The 19314-nt window shown below is 43.0% G+C and overlaps 2 protein-coding genes across 3 annotated transcripts in view; both read left to right on the plus strand.

Annotated features, from left to right (window-relative positions):
- The window catches only part of CFAP70 (cilia and flagella associated protein 70), a 49566-nt gene extending 35743 nt beyond the window's left edge, over nucleotides 1-13823 (plus strand). Inside the window, exons 22-28 of the mRNA XM_087973193.1 lie at nucleotides 852-973; nucleotides 4473-4625; nucleotides 5085-5246; nucleotides 7300-7389; nucleotides 10712-10813; nucleotides 11624-11671; nucleotides 12393-13823. Coding sequence (XP_087829319.1) covers nucleotides 852-973; nucleotides 4473-4625; nucleotides 5085-5246; nucleotides 7300-7389; nucleotides 10712-10813; nucleotides 11624-11671; nucleotides 12393-12473 — 758 coding nt within the window. The 3' untranslated portion in view covers nucleotides 12474-13823. The remainder of the gene's footprint in view (nucleotides 1-851; nucleotides 974-4472; nucleotides 4626-5084; nucleotides 5247-7299; nucleotides 7390-10711; nucleotides 10814-11623; nucleotides 11672-12392) is intronic.
- A 2282-nt stretch (nucleotides 13824-16105) lies between these two features.
- Nucleotides 16106-19314, plus strand: part of RHOT2 (ras homolog family member T2) — a 44307-nt gene continuing 41098 nt past the window's right edge. The window contains exon 1 of one of the 2 annotated variants that reach the window (XM_026680705.2): nucleotides 16106-16244. In XM_026680705.2, the coding sequence (XP_026536490.2) occupies nucleotides 16208-16244 (37 nt within the window). In that variant the 5' untranslated portion in view covers nucleotides 16106-16207. The remainder of the gene's footprint in view (nucleotides 16245-19314) is intronic. The other variant, XM_087973197.1, reaches the window with a different exon arrangement.

Genomic DNA, 19314 nt, shown 5'->3' on the forward strand with positions numbered 1-19314 from the left:
ATGCCCGCTCTCAAATGAAAATATATATAGAATCAATCAATCAATCTATCTATCTATCTATCTATCTATCTATCTATCATCTGTCTATCTGTCTATGTCTAATCTATATCTCTGTCTATATCCTATCCACATATATATGTGTGTATGTGCATATATATATATGTGTGTGTGTGTGTGTGTGTGTGTGTGTATACACATATACACACAGAGTATATTAATCACAGATGTAGAATACATAGTGGAAAAAAGAGTCTTCAAAGTTTAACAAGATTGATACTCTATGGTACAAAGCTACTACGGAATCTCATTCTGCTTCGGATACCACTAAGCCCCCTCGCAGAATATAAGAAAGAAAACCGGTCATGGGGAGGATATGTAGCGTCCCTGACAATACTCCGGACCCTGGTCAAGCAGTGCTTATACGCCATGTCCTGGATAGAAGGAAGTGAGCTTCTAATAACCTTTTCTGTTGTCCTCACCACTCTCTACACATCCAAAGCTAAAACTTCCAAACCACACAGAAATATATGACGATGCTTTCAATCGTCCCTCTAGAGCAGGGGTCTTCAAACTTGACAAACTTGAAGACTTATGGACTTCAACTGCCACAATTCCTGAGCTGGAGGTGGCATTCTGGGTGTTGAAGTCCACTTAAAGTTTGTCAAGTTTGAAGACCCCTGCTCTAGAGAAAGTGGTAAGGACAGGAGAAGGAAGAGGTGCTCTTCTCATGCAACGCAGAAAATGCAGGCGCTGCTGTCCCCACTTCACCAGCATCTTACTCTTGAGCAACCAAGCTGACCTGCTATTTTGGCGTTTCCTTCAAATTCCTTTCTCTCTCGGTTTCATTTCAGAAATGCCCAAACCTGCTGCCGTTGTGTTTGAACCAGATCTGAGCCTGTTCATGGTCCCCCAGCAAACCACCTCTATTTTCATGGAAACCATAAAATTCCTCTTGGATGTCAATGCCCTTCAGGTGAGTACAGGGTCAAACGAGGTTGGAGGAGACCAGGAAAATGTATAGGCGCATTGCGTTAGGCAAGAGTGCATCCATCCATTGGGGTAACAGCCAACCCTCCCTCTTTCTGCCACAGAAGCAGACGGGAGGATTAAGGTCACACAAATTTATTTTGTGATGGCTTTGTGGAGGGGATGATTGAGAGAGACTGACATAATGAGCAGGAATGTTTTTATTAGTCCTTTATTTAATTCATTGATTTATTATTATATTATCGATTATTTTATTATTTGGAATTATTATGTTCCATGGGTTGATTGCTCTCACTGTCAAAAAATTCCTCCTTATTTCCAGGTTGAATCTCTCCTTGACCAGTTTCCATCCATTATTCCTTTTCTGGCCTTCAGATGCTTTAGAAAATAGCTTGAACCCCTCCTCATCTCTCTGGCATCCCCTAAAATATTGGAAGGCTGCTATTGGAAGGCTGCTATACTAGGATGATGAGGGGACTGGAGACTAAAACATACGAAGAACGGTTGCAGGAACTGGGCCTGGCTAGTCTAGTGAAGAGAAGGACCAGGGGAGACAGGATAGCAGTCTTCCAATAGTTGAGGGGCTGCACCAGAGAGGAGGAAGGGATCAAACTATTTTCCAAAGCATCTGAAGGCCAGACAAGGAACAATGGGTGGAAACTGAACAAGGAGAGATTCAACCTGGAAATAAGGAGAAATTTTCTGACAGGGAGAACCATTAACCCATGGAACAGCTTGCCCTCAGAAGTTGTGGGAGCGCGATCACTTGAGACTTTCAAGAAGAGATTGACTCCCATCTGTCAGAAATGGTGTAGGGTCTCCTGCTTGGGTGGGGGGTTGGACTAGATGACTTACAAGGTCCCTTCCAGCTCTGATTATCTGTTATCTGTTACGTCTCCCCTGGTCCTTCTCTTCACTGGACTAGCCATGCCCAGTTCCTGTTTTTTTTTCCTTTTACAAGATCCTTTTCCTTTTTTTCCTTTTAAAAGCCTTTCTCTAGCAATGAAACTTGGTAAAACCGAGCACTTGCTGTGCAGCCAGAATAAGCTGCCATCGCACTGATATATTGTTTTGAATCTCTCTGCTGTCTGTTCGCCGGGCCCAGCAAATCACTGTCTTGAGTTCAGACAAAGGGAAAGCATCATGGGGTCAGGCAGCGGATTCCTCAAGCTGTTTTATGACACTAATGACAAAAGAATACTGCCTCCAGTTTCAGTCAGCACATTACAAAAAAGATGTTTAGACCTTGGGAAAAGTGCAGAGAAGAACAACTGAGATGATTAAAGGCCCAGAGACTAAAACATATGAAGAATTGCAGGAATTGGGTATGGCTAGTCTAGAGAAAGGAAGGATTAAGGGGTGACATGATAGCAGTATTCCAATATTTGAGAGGCTGCCACAAAGAAGAGGGGATCCATTTATTTTCCAAAGGACGTGTAGCATCCTTCGATTCCCCACCCATCCTGTCAGAGCTAAAAAAGCTTGCCTTCAAAGAAAGACAAGAAAGTCCAATGGTCTCCTGAAAAAAACATCTTTGGGACAACCATGACCTGGGTGACTGAGAATCTCTGTAGATATTTATTTTCCAAAGCACCAAAGAAGGCAATACAAAAAAACAAAATGGGTGGAAATTAATCAAGGAAAGAAGCAACCTAGAACTAAGGAGAAATTTCCCGGTAGAACAATTAACCAGTGGAACAGCTCGCCTCCAGAAGTCGTGGGTGCTCCAACACTGGAGGGTTTTAAGAAGAGACTGGACAGTCACTTGCCTGAAATGGTATAGGGTCTCTTGCTTGAAGAGGGGCCAGGACTAGAAGACCTCCAAGGTCCCTTCCAGCCCTATTCTGTTTGATTGAGAAAATGACTAATCTTTTTTTAAAAGAATTGATTCCCACTGGTTCCACAAAATTGCTTTCTCCCTTCCCATCTTTTCTCTTTTGTTTTGACTTCACTATTCGGTAAAAAGGTCTCACGGTTAGACCAAAGTAGACTTCTTTGTCTGCTTTACAGGTAGTCCTCATTGAACAACTGGTCAGTCAGCAACCAATTTAAAGTTATGACAGATTCCCCCAAAAGCTACTTATGACTAGGTTTCAGAGTTCTGATGGACGCAGAGAGAGGGAGGGAGGGAGGGAGGGAGGGAGACCAAGTCACATGACTATATTTCAGATGCTTGGCAACCAGCTGACTTTTGCGGTTGATCGAAGCATTTTGCAGTCACATGATGTGATTTATGTAGGGGAGGGAGGTGTTGCCAGCAAACTATTCCCACAGGAATTTGTTTTTCCATTGGTTAGCATCATTTGGTTCATATAGCAATAGCATTTAAAGAGCCTCGGTGGCGCAGTGGTTAGAGTGCAGTACTGCAGGCTACTTCTGCTGACTGCCAGCTGCCTGCAATTTGTCAGTTCGAATCCCACCAGGCTCAAGGTTTGACTCAGCCTTCCCTCCTTCCGAGGTGGGTCAAATGAGGACCCAGATTGTTGAGAGCAAGAGGCTGACTCTGTAGGCTGGTTAGAGAGGGCTTTAAAACATTGTGAAGCGCTATATAAGTCTAAGTGCTCTTGCTATTTAGGCTTATATGCCACCCCATGGTGCCTTATAGAACTCGCTAGGTGGGTGACAATGTCAGTATTATTTGCGTATTGCCCCCAAACAATCTGGATCCCAATTTTACCAACCTCAGAAGGATGGAAGGCTGAGTCAACTTTGAGCCTGTCAGGATTGAATTCCAGATGGTGAGCAGAGTTTGTCTGCAATGCTGCACTTTAACTGCAGCACCATCAGGGCTGCTATCATGTGACAAACATGCTCATCAGCGTTATATGTTCCACGTAATATATAATAGCATCCCATTAATGTTCTTAGCCTGATCTTGTTAATGGTCCTCATTTGGCAGGTGTGGTTTTTTTATATTACAACGAAGCATAATAAGTTTGAGTGGTGCAGTGGCCTAGAGGTGGAGCTCTCGCCTCATAATCAGGAAGCTGTGAGTTTGATTCTAAGTAGAGGCAGATATTTCTCTCTCTGGGCACAATAAGAATGTATCTTCTGGAGAGAGAGAAAAAACCTCCACATTGGTGACAGGAAGGGCATCTGGCCAGTAAACACTCCGCTCCATTCAGCTGCCCAGACTCCACCCCACAAGGGATTATGGGGTCGTTAAAAAAAGATGAATGAAGTATCATAAATTTGCAAATTACTCAATGTTTGCACAGCTTGCGTTTTTTAGCAGATTTGAACCCGTTATTATCAGACTCTCCATTCGTGATGAAGAACTTGCTTGATTAGTGCAAAGGACTAGAAATGTTAATCCAAGACACTCCCAGTTCCCAGAGAGGCCTCCCTCTCCTGCTCCCATCTGTAGGGCAAGAGGTAGTCCCAAAAGAGACTCCCAGGAGTAGGAAAATGATGACTAGGCTACTCAAGGGATTCCAGTGGTCCTGCAGCAATGATGCAGCCAAGGGTTGGCTCTCTCCTTCCAGTTTGTTCACAGGGCGCTGGCGCACGAGTTGGTCTTCCCTCAAGGAGGCCCCAGCTGTGATTATTACTTGGTGCTGGCCCAGACCTACATGCTCAAGAAGGAATATGTCCAGTCAGAAGAGAGCTTGGAAATGGCTATGCAGATTGATTACCTGGTGCGTATCTCCCATTAGCAATTTGGGACTCTTTAATTACCCAGAGTAACTTGATTGATTGATTGATTAGATTTGTGTGCCTCATCCAGAGGCAACTTGGGCAGCTTACAAGTCTTAAACTTGCCAAGTTGGAAGACCCTTGTTCTAGAGCATCTTCCCATCTAGTGGACTACAATCCTGGAATTATCCTGCCTCTTGGATAGAATGAGCTCTCCTTTGTCAACATCCCTGAATGTTTTAATTATTTCAGAATTTTCCACTCACCGCATCCCCATTACCTATTTAGGTTTTAAGGGGGAACGTATTGATTCGACCAGGATGACATAAGATCTCCTGCCTTGGCCAGAGAGAGTTGGACTAGAAGATCTCCAAGGTCCCTTCCAGCCTTATCACCCTATGATCCCTTGCCGGTCTCCATAGGTCATGCTTAACCCCTCCATTTCTCTGCTCCCTCCCTAGAATCCAGAGGTCTGGGCTCAAAAAGGCCACCTCTCCTACTTGACAGGGAATTTCAGTGAAGCAAAATCCTGCTACGAACGCACCATTAGCTTTGTGACGGACGCGAAGGATATGCACACTGTGTATCTGCGATTGGGCTCCATCTACCTGGAAGGCAAGGAGGTGAGAAGGTAGAAATGGGACCAATAAGGAGATCCTGGTGGATTCATTGACTTGAGATGACTGCCCCATAGAACTTGGGTGGGCAGAAACATTGTCTCAGTTCTACCCAAGTCCGGATGGCTCCCCCCCTCCCATTCTGCTGTTATTGAGAAGGGCCATTAAGACCTGGTTCCAACAGGAGAGAACATTGGTAGCTCAGGGTTGAACTGTAAGGCCCTTGGAACTTGTTTTGTTGCTGCAGACATTTCTCTACCCAACTAGGTAACATCATCAGTGCTAGAGGGGAATGGGATTTGCTCTCTGTTTATATGTAATGGCCAATAGAAGAGACTATTTGTACCTTGGGTTGAACTAGGGAGTCCTTGGTAATGTCAGCTTTCAAGATCTTCTACTCTCTGAACTTACTTTCTTGTGGACATTTTCATGACCCAACTAGGTAACATCATCAGTGCTAGAAAGGAATAGGATTTGCTCTCTGTTTATATGTAGATGCCAATAGAAGAGACTATTTGTACCTTAGGGTTGAACTAAGGAGTCCTTGGTGCTCTCTGAACGTGATTGTTTTCTTGCAAACATTTCATGACCCAACTAGGCAATATCATCAGTGCTAAAAGGGAATAGGATTTATCTCTGTTTATATACAGGTGACTTTCCCTGTCAGCGTTGACTGGAGCATTCTTGATGGTTGTTTGATTGGGTGTTTGTGAGTTGGTAGCTCCTTGGTCCTTCACCAAGGGGAGACCTCCTCTTCATCACATTTTCCGTTTTCCTCTTTTAAATTTTACTGATTGGATTGTCCCCATTTGATTATTGTGAGCATCCAGATTTGCTGAGAGTATAAAATAAACCAACCAACCAACTAACCCACCAAGGAAGTCTGTGATAGCAGCCCTATCCATGGAGGCTTCCAGGAGCAACAAAACGGATTAGGAAATTTGAAAGGGAGTAGATGGATCTCATCTTCCATGTTGTGCATTTTGTCCAGTGAAACTCCTCCGGACTTCAGATACTTCAGGGGTACAGGAGAGTTGTGCAAAGCTTTCTGCCTTCCAATGGCCGTGAGTTGCAAGTAAACCTTTCAGATGCTTTCAGCTCAGAATACAACCTGTCTCTTTGGAGAGTGTTGTTTTCACACTTCAGGCCGTTGGAGAGTTCTGAGCAGTTCCGGGTTCTATGCCTGGATTTATGTTTTGTGAGTTGTGGTTGAGTAACTATTTTCTTTTGAAACGTTCAGTCTTGTCTACACAACGGGAGGGAATGTTCCTGTCCCTACTGCTGTTGGCTTAGACCTGATGGAGGAATGTGATGGTTGTGTATTGGGTCAAAATAGCAGATGATTCAGTGTTGGCTATCTATTGTGGACACTGCACTATTGCTAGAGGGAAAAGAAGAGGATTGTTGCAAGCAATTAGCTAACTAACTGCTAGTCCTGTTAGTGCCAATGTATACTGTAAAGATAATAATCACTATTATACTATGTTGAGAAGTTGGGGTTGATTTGTTGAGTTTGGGTTTTGCTCTGAGGCTGGCTAGTGTTCAGTGTTCTTGTTGCTTTGTGCAACCAGGACAGCAGACTAAGAAACAATTATTTCCCATAAAAGTAATTTTACGATCATTTTAATAGTCATAACAGCTTAAACCAGTTTCTTCTCCCTCCCCCCCTCCCAAAACTCCTTCAGACAGAAGAAAGAAACAAAAAAAAATTATACTTTTCCCATGTGGGAGAAAATACATTCCAGCCATTGGTCAAAGCTAATTTCATACTTAATCTTTCCGTAATGCTTCCCTTCACCTCTGAGTTTTGGAACTTGGTTTGTTTTTTTCTCATAGCCAAGATGGGTTCTATCACACCCTCCTGTGTTCTGTGATGATTTTTATCAGTTTTATGAGCCTTCTCTAACCGCCTGCCTGAAGCAAGTCATGTTCAAACAGCTGCTAATAACCTCTTTCCGTTTGGAGAACTGCAGGCCTTGATTGTCAACAAGCAAAGAGAAGCCATCCTAAATTGCCACAGCCTGAAGTGTAATTCTCTCTCTCTCTCTCCTTTTGACAGTATGACAAAGCCAAGCACATTTACCTCCTGGCAAGTAAGAAATCACCTTCTTGTCTCACCTGGCTGGGAGTAGGAATCGCTTGCTACAGGGTAAGTGATGGAGCCCTTTTGGCCTCCAGATTTGTAGAATATAGAATAGATTGGAAGGGACCTCAGAGGTCTTGTAGTCCAACCCCCTGCTCAAGCATGAGCAACCTTGTACCATTTTAGACAAATGGCTGTCCAATCTCTTCTTAAAAACTTCCAGTGTTGGAGCATTCGCCACTTCTGGAGGCAAGTTGCTCCACTGATTAATTGTTCTCACTGTCAGGAAATCTGCCTATCCCAGGTCCTCGGGAAGGACTCAATAGGTGAACAAAAAGTGTCAGATGCAATCTAATGCCTGGCTGAATGTGTGAGTAATAATAATAAAGGAGGAATGGAAAAAAGCTTTCATGAAATGACTTCAGAAAAGTCTGTCCCAAAGGTAGACAACCTTCACTCTGTCAAGGACCTTGGAATACTCATCTCTAAAGATCTAAATGCCAGAGCCCACTGTAACATTGCCAAAAGGGTAAGAGTTGTTAACCTAATCCTGAGTAGCTTTTTCTCCTGTAATATTGCACTATTAACTAGAGCATACAAAACATTTGCTAGACCAATTCTAGAATACATCTCACCTGTCTGGAACCCGCATTGCACATCGGACATTAACACAATCGAGAAAGTCCAGAGATATTTCACGAGAAGAGTCCTCCATTCTCTACTCGCAACAGAACAGCTACACCAGACTTGAAATTTCCACTCCTCTACCCTCTAGTACATAAAATTATCTATTGCAAGAGAACACCTTCAGTTTCATGCCACCAGACTTGAAATTTGACTCGATTGCAAGAAATACGATCAGCAACAGTGGTCAATATCTGGAATACACTACCTGACTCTGTGGTCTCTTCCCCAAACCATCAGAACTTTAACCTTAGACTTAGACTGTCTACTGTTAACCTCATCCCATTCCTAAGAGGTCTGTAAGGGGTGTGCATAAGCGCACCAACATGCCTACCGTCCCTGTCCAAATGTTCCTTTTTATTCGTATCCATTTCATGTATTAATAAGCATGTTTGTACTTATATCTGTTACCTAACACATGCTTGACAAAATAAATAAATAAAAATAAAATAAAAAGGTTTCTCTCCTCTTTAGACCTCAGTGGAAAACAGAAAGCTACCCAGAAGTGGATGGCTTCTTTTAGTCTCACTCTAAGGAAATTTCTCCTGAGTTCTAGGTTGGTTCTCTCCTTGGTTAGTTTCCATCCATTGTTTCTCGTCTTGCCTTCTGATGCTTTGACCCCCCTCTTCTCTGTGGCAGCCCCTCAAATATTGGAAAACTGCTGTCATGTCAAGCCTAGTCCTTCTCTTCAATAGGCTAGACATACCAAACTTCTTCAACTGTTCATCACATGTTTATGTGGTTGTAGTTGTACGGCTGTAGTTGTAAATGAGTTAGAATGGAAGACTGAGTGGATAGCATGTCCAATTCTCCATTTTCCTCATCCCTCAATGGACAAGAACCATCAATGAAAAAAAGTTGACACCTTCCAAAAGTCATGAAGTTGCAAATCCTGCAGCATCCAGAGGGCAGATGGAATGGATGGCCTACAGCTTTCCTTAGAGCCCTGAAGGTCAGAATGAAAAGTTAGGTTGACGTTAATGAAGACTCAATCACCCAGGCCAAAAGTATCTAAAAAGGTTAAATCATGGCTAGACTAGTGGAGAGAAGGACCAGGGGAGACACGATAGCAAGTGTTCCCATATTTGAGGGGCTGTCCCAGAGAGGAAGGGGTCACCTGAAGGCCAGACAAGGAATAATGGATGGAAGCTGAACAAGGAGGAGAGATTCAACCTGGAAATAAGGAGAAATTTTCTGACAGTGAGAGCAACCAACCAACGGAACAGAAGTTGCCTTCAGAAGTTGTGGGAGCTTCATCACGGGGAGCTTTCAAGAAGAGACTGGACTGCCCTCTGTCAGAAATGGTGTAGGGGGTGGGGGTTGGACTAGATGACCTACAAGGTCCCTTCCAACTCTGTTTAGCTGTATCTGTAAATGGCAATTGGACCATAGTTTGTGAATCTGAGACATTTCATTACTTCATCAGTCAAATTTAAAAAAAAAAATAGGCAGAGAGTCATTGGAATGTACTAAATCTTATCACACCAACTTCAAGGAATTTCTTCCCTAAATGTATTGCAATATGTAAATGAAGATTCTCTGACTCTTGGCCTAACTATTTTTTTTTTATTTTAACTGATGAAGTTCCTCAGATGGGCAATGAAATATCTCCGATTCCATAGCTAAATACAGGTAGTTTGCAACTTACGACCATAATTGAGGCCAAAATTTCTGTTAAGTGAGACATTTGTTAAGTGAGTTTTGCCCCATTTTGAAACCTTTCTTTGCCATAGCTGTTAAGTGAATCACTGCAGTTGTTAAATTAGTAGCATGGTTGTTAAGTGAATCTGGCTTTCCCCATTGACCTTGCTTGTCAGAAGGTCACAAAAATGGATCACGTTATCCCGGGACACTTGCAACCGTCATAAATATGAGTCAGTTGCCAAGAATCTCAATTTTGGTCACATGATCATGGAAATGCTGCAAAGGGGGTAACTGTGAAAAATGGTCATTAGTCGCTTTTTTCAGTGTCTTTTTAACTTTGAACGGTCACTAAAATGAACAGTTTAAAATCGAGGACTACCTGTATCTATGGAGATTCTCCGTCATCTAGGTCATGGTTGTGACACAAAGGTTTTTTTTTTTTTCAAGAGGCAACTGGACTTTCTTGTTTTTCTTTGAAGACGTTTCGCTTCTCATCCAAGAAGCTTCTTCAGCTTTGGACTGGATGGTGGGCAAGGGAAGGACACCCAGTCAGAGCTGAAGAAGCTTCTTGGATGAGAAGCGAAACGTCTTCGAAGGAAAAACAAGAAAGTCCAGTTGCCTCTTGAAAAAAAAAGCACCTTTGGGACAACCGTGACCTGGATGACCGAGAATCTCTACAGACTTTTAGCTATGCAATTTGGGATGGACACACTTGGAATGGTGTGGGGGTAGCAATGGATTTCCAGAGGAAAAATGGCAGGAACCAGGAGCAGTAACTCAGGTGACCCTGAGGACACAGAGAAACCTCCAAGTGGCCTCAACGGCCCTCTAAAAGGATGCAAATGACCAGCTGTCTGCAAGGAATATAAATCCTTCCATTCCCCACCATCCTGTCAGAGCTGAAGAAGCTTCTTGGATGAGAAGCGAAATGTCTTCAAAGAAAAACCAGAAAGTCCAGTTGCCTCTTGGAGGAAAAAAACACCTTTTTTTTGAGAGTCTCATATTCAATTTGCCACGGTTTATCATTTTTCGATAGGCTGATGTTGGTTTTTTTATGTAGCTCAAAGAGATGGCCGAGGCGGAGGATGCCCTCTCTGAAGCCAATGCCCTCAACAACAGCAATGCGGAAGTCTGGGCCTACCTCGCTTTGGTCTGCATGAAGGTGAGTCTCCAGAGGTCCCTTTCATCCAACCGCTAAGGATCTCCTCTTCTCTGGAATCCTAGTATTTGTCAGCCTTGGAAGCCATATTTCCCTCGGAAGCTTTGAAGCTTCCACGTAATTTAGTGCCTGGGAAATTGGGAGGGAGGATTTCTTAGTTGAGTAGAAGATTAGACTCAGCAACATTCTTTCTCTGAGAGTCAAGGACATGTCGCCTTGCACTTGGAGGGGAGTGACTGGAGGGATGTCTCCAGTTGGGATGAAGATTTGGTTGGGCCGTGTGATGTGCAGAGGATGGGTTTTTGATTTTCAATTGGGAAGGGAAAACCCGGAACTCTCAGATTAGTTTTTTTCCCAGAGGTGCCAATATGACTTCTCCAATAAATTCTTACTTGGATGAACTTTGTTTCTGAGTTTTGAATGAAATGGGGAATTTCACTGGGCCACTGACAGGATTGAGATTAGGGTTAGAGTAAGGGGCTTCTCTGCAGATGAATTCAATGCTCTTATGAGTGAAAAATGGCTTCTAAACCCATTTGAAGTCCTTTTCCAGGTCAAATGAATGGATGAGAAGGAAATTCTCAGTCGAGGCAGAAATGTAGAAATGCATTTTCACATCAGACCCTACCCCCTTTCCTTTTTCTCGGTTGCCTTTCTTTTTCTTTACACTTCTCAATTTGATGAGAGACTTTCCCCTGGGGGATTTATTCCTCCCATTCCCTGTTTTCCTTTAAAAACACCATTAAGCTTTTCAGGGTTTCTCTTGCCTTGTCAGAACTTGTTTAGCACAGATTTCTATTTTCCCCCCTTTAGGGCGGAAGACAACTGGAGGCTGAACAATCCTATAAATACGCTGTCAAGGTTGGTCACGGTTTTTTCCCCCCTCGTTCAAGCTATTTTTATTTTTATTTTTAATACAACTATTCCATCTTCAATGGAACAGTGTGTGGTCTGGGTACAAACCTCTTTGTTAAACAATAATCAAAGTTACCACATCCTTCATTACATATTAATTCTACAATATTTAACATAGGAATATCCACCTATTCATTATACTAATTGATTATACAATATTAACGTAATAGTATTCAACATGATAGTCATCATATTAACTTCTCTCTTTTAACCAGTGGTGGGATTCAAATTTTTTTACTACCGGTTCTGTGGGCGTGCCTTGGTGGGCGTGGTGTGCCTTGGTGGGCTTTGGTGTGCCTTGGTGGGTGTGGCTTGGTAGGTGTGGCGGGGGAAGGATACTGCAAAATCCCCATTCCCTCCCCACCCCACTAACCTGCTTTCCAGCTCCGTTCTCCTGTGCAGGGCAACCAAAGAAGACCCAGCCAATCAGCTGGGACTCAGGAGGCGGAGAATAGAAGGGGGCAGGGCCAATCAGAGGTGGGATTTGCCGATTCTCCGAACTACTCAAAATTTCTGCTACTGGTTCTCCAGAACATACTTACATAAATATTAACAAGGAGGCATTTTTCATTTGTCTTACATTGGATTGAAGTAGGGTTACTGCCCTTTCCTTCTCTGAGTATATTTGACCGATGTTTGAGTTACCCGTTTTCCCTTTTTGTTGCAGTTGGAGTTGGACAACCTGGATCTCCTGCAGGAGGTCAAACAAGTCCAGCTAGAGGTTGGCTTTGGTGACCCATCGTTCTGATCGCTTCTTCTGCTGCTACCTTCTAAACAGGGACCGACATCCACCATTTTACAGAGCAGGGAGGTAGGGCCAGGTTGCCAGCCAACTTGTGCCAACTATCAGCCCAGAGGGGTACTACCACATTTTGAAACAAGAAGTCACCGGTTGTTTCCAGAGCTTCCATGAAAAGTTTACAGGGCGTCTTGTAAAGCAGTTAATGAGCTCCTGGGATTTAGAAGAAGTAGATTGCAGAGATTCTATTCGTTTTGTGGAATATCCAGCAATGAAATTAAAGTCAGCCATAAGGCATCTTACAAGGCATGACTTATCTCCAGGGGTTAAAATGCTAGAGTAAGTATTTTCGATTCCTGAAATAGAAAACCTCAGAATAACTCTAGCACAGTGTTTGTCAAGCTTGGCAATTTTAAGATGCGTGGACTTCAAACTCCCAGAATTCCCCAGCCAGCTATCCTATGCTATCTGGGGATTTCTGGGAGTTGAAGTTCACACATCTTAAAAGTTTTTCCAAGCTGGAAAAACACTGCTATAACACATCACAATAATTAGAAGAGCTTAGTTGGAGATGTTGGGAGAACAACAGAAAAAGGAATTGGGGAGAGGGTTGGGTGAACTGCCTCGTTCAACATTTCTAGGTCTTCTTTAGTGCAAGTGGATATTACAACCCAGAGCAGGAGCAAGAGTAATTAATATATTGGGTTTTATACAAAATGTATTACCTTAGCTTCCCAAAATTATATCCATGAATGTGAGTTCTTAACAAAGGTTTCGATTCAGTTAGTTCATCCATGTAGTTCTCTGGAGATAATTCCCTCAGTCAGTTTTGACCTAGTGACCTCTTTTTGATCTAATGGCTATGTACATTATGGTTCCACGTTTATTTTATTCGCGACTTGTTTTTTTTGTCTGCTTTCCGTAATTGGTTTGGCAGCACAGAATTTTGAAAGAGGAATCTAAACTATGATACCCAAGGATTCAACAACAGCAATTTGGGGCAAGTGATTTAATAAAATAGTTTGGGTCTGTTTATTGGTGCCTTTCGTTGGAAATAAAAAATCAGTAACTTTAGTAACCTTTCTGCCAGAAAAACATCCAAACTCAGGCTGCAATTGTTCTTTCTGTTATGTCCCATTTGCAAAAGAAACCTGCATGCAGGAGTTTTTGATATGCAAAGCTGAATTTCACTAATTGTTATACAAATTACACATGACAGAGAATTTCTGGGCCACATGAATCTGTTGGGAGTTGTCAAGCAATTTCCATTCATTCTTGAGCTTCTTTGTAGAGTTATTGCCAGCTATGTATTTCCATTTAAAGACTAATCTTTGCATGACAGCTAAAGTACTATGCCATTTTTTTAAATATAAATTTTATTTGGGTTTTCACAAAAAAACCATAATACAAATAAAACATCTTTTTTGAGAATAGCATGATCACGGATTATCACTTCTTCATACAGTACTATGTCATTTTTTCATGTCCCAGTTCATCTTTCATCTCCAAACAAAATAAGTTTACTTTTTTATTGCAAATACAAGAATTGCGAAGAGATGGAAACATTCTGTCCTGATTTAGGAATTCTCCCAACAGCTAAAAGCACATTATTTAATTCCCCAAGCACAATAGAAACAACATCTCTGGCTTAATTGGAAAGCAACTGGGGTAGCTAAATTATGGTATCTTTAAACATTAGTAGTGAATGGATGAGGATTGTTTTTTCTAATGTTGCTTTCTGATTCAAGATTTCCCTAAGCAGATTGGATTTTAGCTGTTTTTACGCACATCCATTAGTCTATACTGGAGTAAAGGAGACATTCTGGGATGGAAAATAGGTAGTCCTCAACTTACAACTGCAATTGGGACCAGAGTTGCTCGGCAAAGTGGTTGTTAAATGAGTCATGCTTGATTTTATGACCATTTTTGCCACAGCTGTTAAACAGTTAAGTGCTTGATTTGCAACTGAGCCCAACCTTTCTGTTGCTAAATGAGACCCTTGTTAAGTGAGTTTTACCACACTTTACTATCTCTCTTGCCGCCGTTGTTAAGTGAATCCCTGCAGTTGTTTAGTTAGTAACACAGTCACTAAATGTATCTGGCTCCCCCCATTGACTCAGAAGGTCACAAAAGGGGATTCCCATACCCCAGGATACAGCAACAGTCATAAGTATGAGTCATTTTCCAAGCATCTGAATGGTGATCATGTGATTACAGGGATGCTGCAATGGTCCATAAATGTGAAAAATGATCATAGGTCACTTTTTTTTCTATACCATTGTAACTTCAGTCACTGTTGTAAGTTGAGGACTACCTGTAATGAATAGTTGAGCCAGAATTCAGGGGGCTGGCAGATAGTTAAGAAGCAGATGATGATAATGACAAATAATAATAATAATAATAATAATAATAATAATAATAATAATAATAATAATAATAATAATTTGGTTCATTGACATTGCAATACCTGGTGATACATGAATTGTAGACACACAGCAAGAAAAAATCACAAAGTATCGGGACTTACAAACTGAAGTTGGGCGACTTTGGAAAAAGAAATTGTGTGTGATCCCAATTGTAATTGGAGCCGTTGGAGCAATACCTAAAGGGCTGCCTCGCTATTTGGAAATCCTGAATTTATCAGACTTGAATACCCTGATTCTAGAAAAAAACCCACCCTACTTGGAACAGCTTATATCCTCCGATGCTATTTGAACAGTTTCTAGGTCCTTGGTTAGGACTTGAGCTGTTGAGGTACCAACCAGCCCCAAAGGCTGTGAATCTCACTAAAGATAATAATAATAATAATAATAATAATAATAATAATAATAATAATAATAATAATAATAATAATAGTCATTTTATGTATATAAACAGTATACACATACAATGAAATTCACATAACACCATAGTATGTAATACAACACAATACAGAATAATGCTCTGTATTCATTTCAATCTTATTAAATTGGTGTTTCTCAACTTCAGCACCATTAAGATGTGTGGACTTCAACTCCCAAAATCCCCCAGCCAGCATGAGATTGAAAAACAATAAATACAGCAGAGTCCAGCGCATTTGCAATTCTCCCTGTTAAATCTTGGCTCGATTGATATTTGAAGCCAGCATTGCAATCACCCGAAAGTGAGGGACAATCAACCAGTGGAACAATTTGCCTCCCGAAGATGTGGATGCTTCATCATCACTGGAGGTTTTTAAGAAGAGACTGGACAGTCACTTTTCTGGATTAGGGTATAGGTTCTCCTGCTTGAGCAGGGGGCTGGACTAGAAGACCTCAAAGGTCCCTTCCAGCTCTGTTCTGATTGATTGATTGATTGATTGATTGATTGATTGGACAGTGGAATGGGTGATCTCCAGAACTTGTGGATGCTCCATCATTGGAGGGGTTTATTTTTAGAAGACATCGGATAGCCACTTGTCTGGAATGGTATAGAATCTGCCGTTTGAGTGAGCAAGGGGCTGGACTAGAAGACCTCCAAGATCCCCTTCCAGCTCTATTCTGATTTTTTTGATGCCACCGACAGCTTAGCCTCCCTAAGCAAAAAAAAAAAAAAAGGCTGTCGGTTCACACTCCGGCCGCAGAGGGCGCTCCAGGCAATACGCGGCGCCGTTCGAGAAGGCGGAAGCGGAAGCGGGAAGCGGGACGGCGGCAGCGCCGAGAAGGGTGGGAAGTGCCGGGACGAGCGGCGATCGCTGCAGCACCCCCGCCCCCGAAGCCGCGGGGATGAGGCGGGACGTGCGCATCCTCCTGCTGGGCGAAGGTAAGAGCGGGGAAGGGGGCGGCCTGCCCGGATCGGGGCGGCCCGGGGGAGTGGTGGTGGGAAGTGCCGCCGCGTGGGCGCTCCGGGTCTCGGGCGAGGGGGTGTCCAATCTTGGAGCAGGCTGGCGAAAAGGGGGCGGGGGCCAGGAGGCCTGTGGGCGGGGCCAGGGAGCTGTGGGCGGAGTCAGGAGGCCTGGGAATGACCTTGGAGGAGAGTCAGGGGTGGAATCAGGACACGCGGGGAAGGGGAGATGCAGAGGAATCCAAGCAGGGTGAGGAAGTTGCGGGGAAGTTGTGTCCCTAAGTGGCCCTTGCTTGCTCTGGGTTGTCCTCCACTTTGGCTTGACGACTGCAATCCTCTGTCCCTGGGGCCACCCTTGGAGACCACCTGGAAGCTTCAACTGGTCTAGTAGAATGCTGGAAGGGCAAGCAGGATTGGGCATGGCGCAGTATGCCCAGATACCACCTCTGCTTTGCCACCTACTTTGGTTGATAGCTTGCTTTGGGTTGTCCTCCAACTTGGCTGGACTACTGAAATGCTCTGTCCCTGGGGCCGCCCTTGGAGACCACCCGGAAGCTTCAACTGGTCTAGTATAATGCTGGAAGGGCAAGCAGGATCGGGCATGGCGCAGTATGCCCAGATACCACCTCTGCTTTGCCACCTACTTTGGTTGATAGCTTGCTTTGGGTTGTCCTCCAACTTGGCTGGACTACTGAAATGCTCTGTCCCTGGGGCCGCCCTTGGAGACCACCTGGAAGCTTCAACTGGTCTAGTATAATGCTGGAAGGGCAAGCAGGATCGGGCATGGCACAGTATGCCCAGGTAACCACCTCTGCTTTGCCAGCTGCACCGGTTGCCAGCTTTCCTTCCAGGTGCAATTCCAGGCGCTGCTCTCCCCCTAAGCTCTGCTTAGCATCGGGCCAGGTGGAACCGCTTTGTCTCCCTTTAGCATCTGCTCTGTTGATTCGATGTTGCAGGGTCAGGGCCCTCTAGGTGCTTTTGATTAAATAATGCCATGCATTGGGGTTCTGGATGGCTGGTTCTGGATTTCATCGTAGCCCAAGTCCTGCTAAAAAAATAGGATCAGCTGAGTGGGCGCTCCATCACTGGAGGTTTTTAAGAAGAGACTGGACAGCCGCTTGTCTGAAATAATATAGGTTCTCCTGCTTGAGCTGGACTAGAAGACCTCCAAGGTCCCTTCCAGCTCTATTCTATTCTAGTGGCGAACACAGGTAGTCCTTGATTTACAACGATTTCTTTAGCCACCATTCAAAGTCACAACGGCACTGATGAAAAAAGTGACATGACCATTTTTTACTCCTTTAACTAACTACAGCGATTTATTTAACAAAAGCGGCAAGAAACATCGTAAAAAACGGGGCAAATCTCACTTGGAAAATTTCTCATTTAGCAACTTAAATTTTGGGCTCGGTTGTGGTCATATGACGAGGACGACCTGTATAAAGGATATATGCATTCTCTCGATTTGTGATTGGGGTACATCTATTGGGAAGGCAAGGAGGTGAGGAAGATGTTAGAAATGGGACAAATAAGAACTTGGTAATTTAATGGTTTTGAGATGATTGTCTCATACAACTTGCTAGACTGATGGATGCCTCCCAGTCCCTCAAGATCCAGAGGGCTGCCTCAATGTCGTTGCTCAAAAGAGACATAAAGTCCTGCTTCTTCACCCAGGCCTTTGGCAAAGGAGACAATCCCTGGCTCTATCGCACTTGCCTTCTTATTTCTTATATCTCTCTATATAAAAGCGAAATACCACTCACGAATCATCACAAAATCTTCAGAACTATAAAGCCTACAAACTTGAAATTTGGCGCGTATGTTCCTCTTGGCTTCTAGGTGCTTACTAAGAAAGGATTTTTCAAAATGACCATCAGAGCATTAGTATTTCCTATATTATTATTATTAACACACTGATGCTAAGGAGTTCTACTTCCCCTCCACACCTGAAAATAAATCTGTTCCAAATGCAAAACACAAGCAGAGGAGAGGAGTTTCAGTTTTAGTTTACAGCACCAAGCGGCTTTAAGTACAGAACAGTTGATCTAAGCCTTGCTGTCTCCTTGCTCACACAGCAAATATTGTTTCACTTTCCAAATAGCCTTTAACTCTTACACACTGACAGGATGCTAGCCAGATGAATACCAATGGATGCTGGTAGGCAGAGGCAGAATTTTCCCCCTTATTTTCCTCCCCCAAACCTAAGCCCGACATAGTTTTATAGCACAAGGTTATTGAGCTAGTTATGTTTTAAGTTGTGTTGATTGTTATATTTTTTAATGGTTGTGAGCTGTCCAGAGTTGTTGGAAATCAGGCAGCATACAAGCTTAATGTATTATTAGAGTTCACTGCAAAATCAGATAGATGTTTAGAGTGGATTTGGTATTGGAGCTGCTGATCCAGTTCTACAGAGGAATTATTGAGTCTATCATCTGCACTTCTATAACTGTCTGGTTTGGTTCTGCAACCCAACAAGACAGACACAGACTTCAATGGATAGTTAGAACTGCAGAAAAAAACAATTGCTACCAACCTGCCTTCCACTGAGGACCTGTATACTGCACGCGTCAAAAAGAGGGCTGTGAAAATATTTACAGACCCCTCACATCCCGGAGATAAACTGTTTCAACTCCTTCCCTCAAAACGACGCTATAGAGCCCTGCACACCAGAACAACTAGACACAAGGACAGTTTTTTCCCGAAAGCCATCACTCTGCTAAACAAATAATTCCCTCAACCCTGTTCATCTATTTACAAAGTGTTCACTACTATTACTGTTAATCTTCTCACCACTCCTTATCACCCATCCCCTCCCACTTGACTGTTTCCTAGTATGATTTGATTGTTGATTGTACCCTATGACTATCATTAAGTGTTGTACGTTATGATTCTTGATTCTTAATGAACGTACCTTTTCTTTGTGTATCTGAGAGTATTTACACCAAGACAAATTCCTTGTGGGTCCAATCACATTTGGCCAATAAAGTATTCCTATTCTATTCTATTCTATTCTATTCTATTCTATTCTATTCTATTCTATTCTATTCTA

Source organism: Notechis scutatus, chromosome 12 (genome assembly GCF_049901735.1).
Source record: "Notechis scutatus isolate UNSWTSFEM ecotype Mainland chromosome 12, rNotScu1.2, whole genome shotgun sequence".
Lineage (NCBI taxonomy): Eukaryota > Metazoa > Chordata > Lepidosauria > Squamata > Elapidae > Notechis > Notechis scutatus.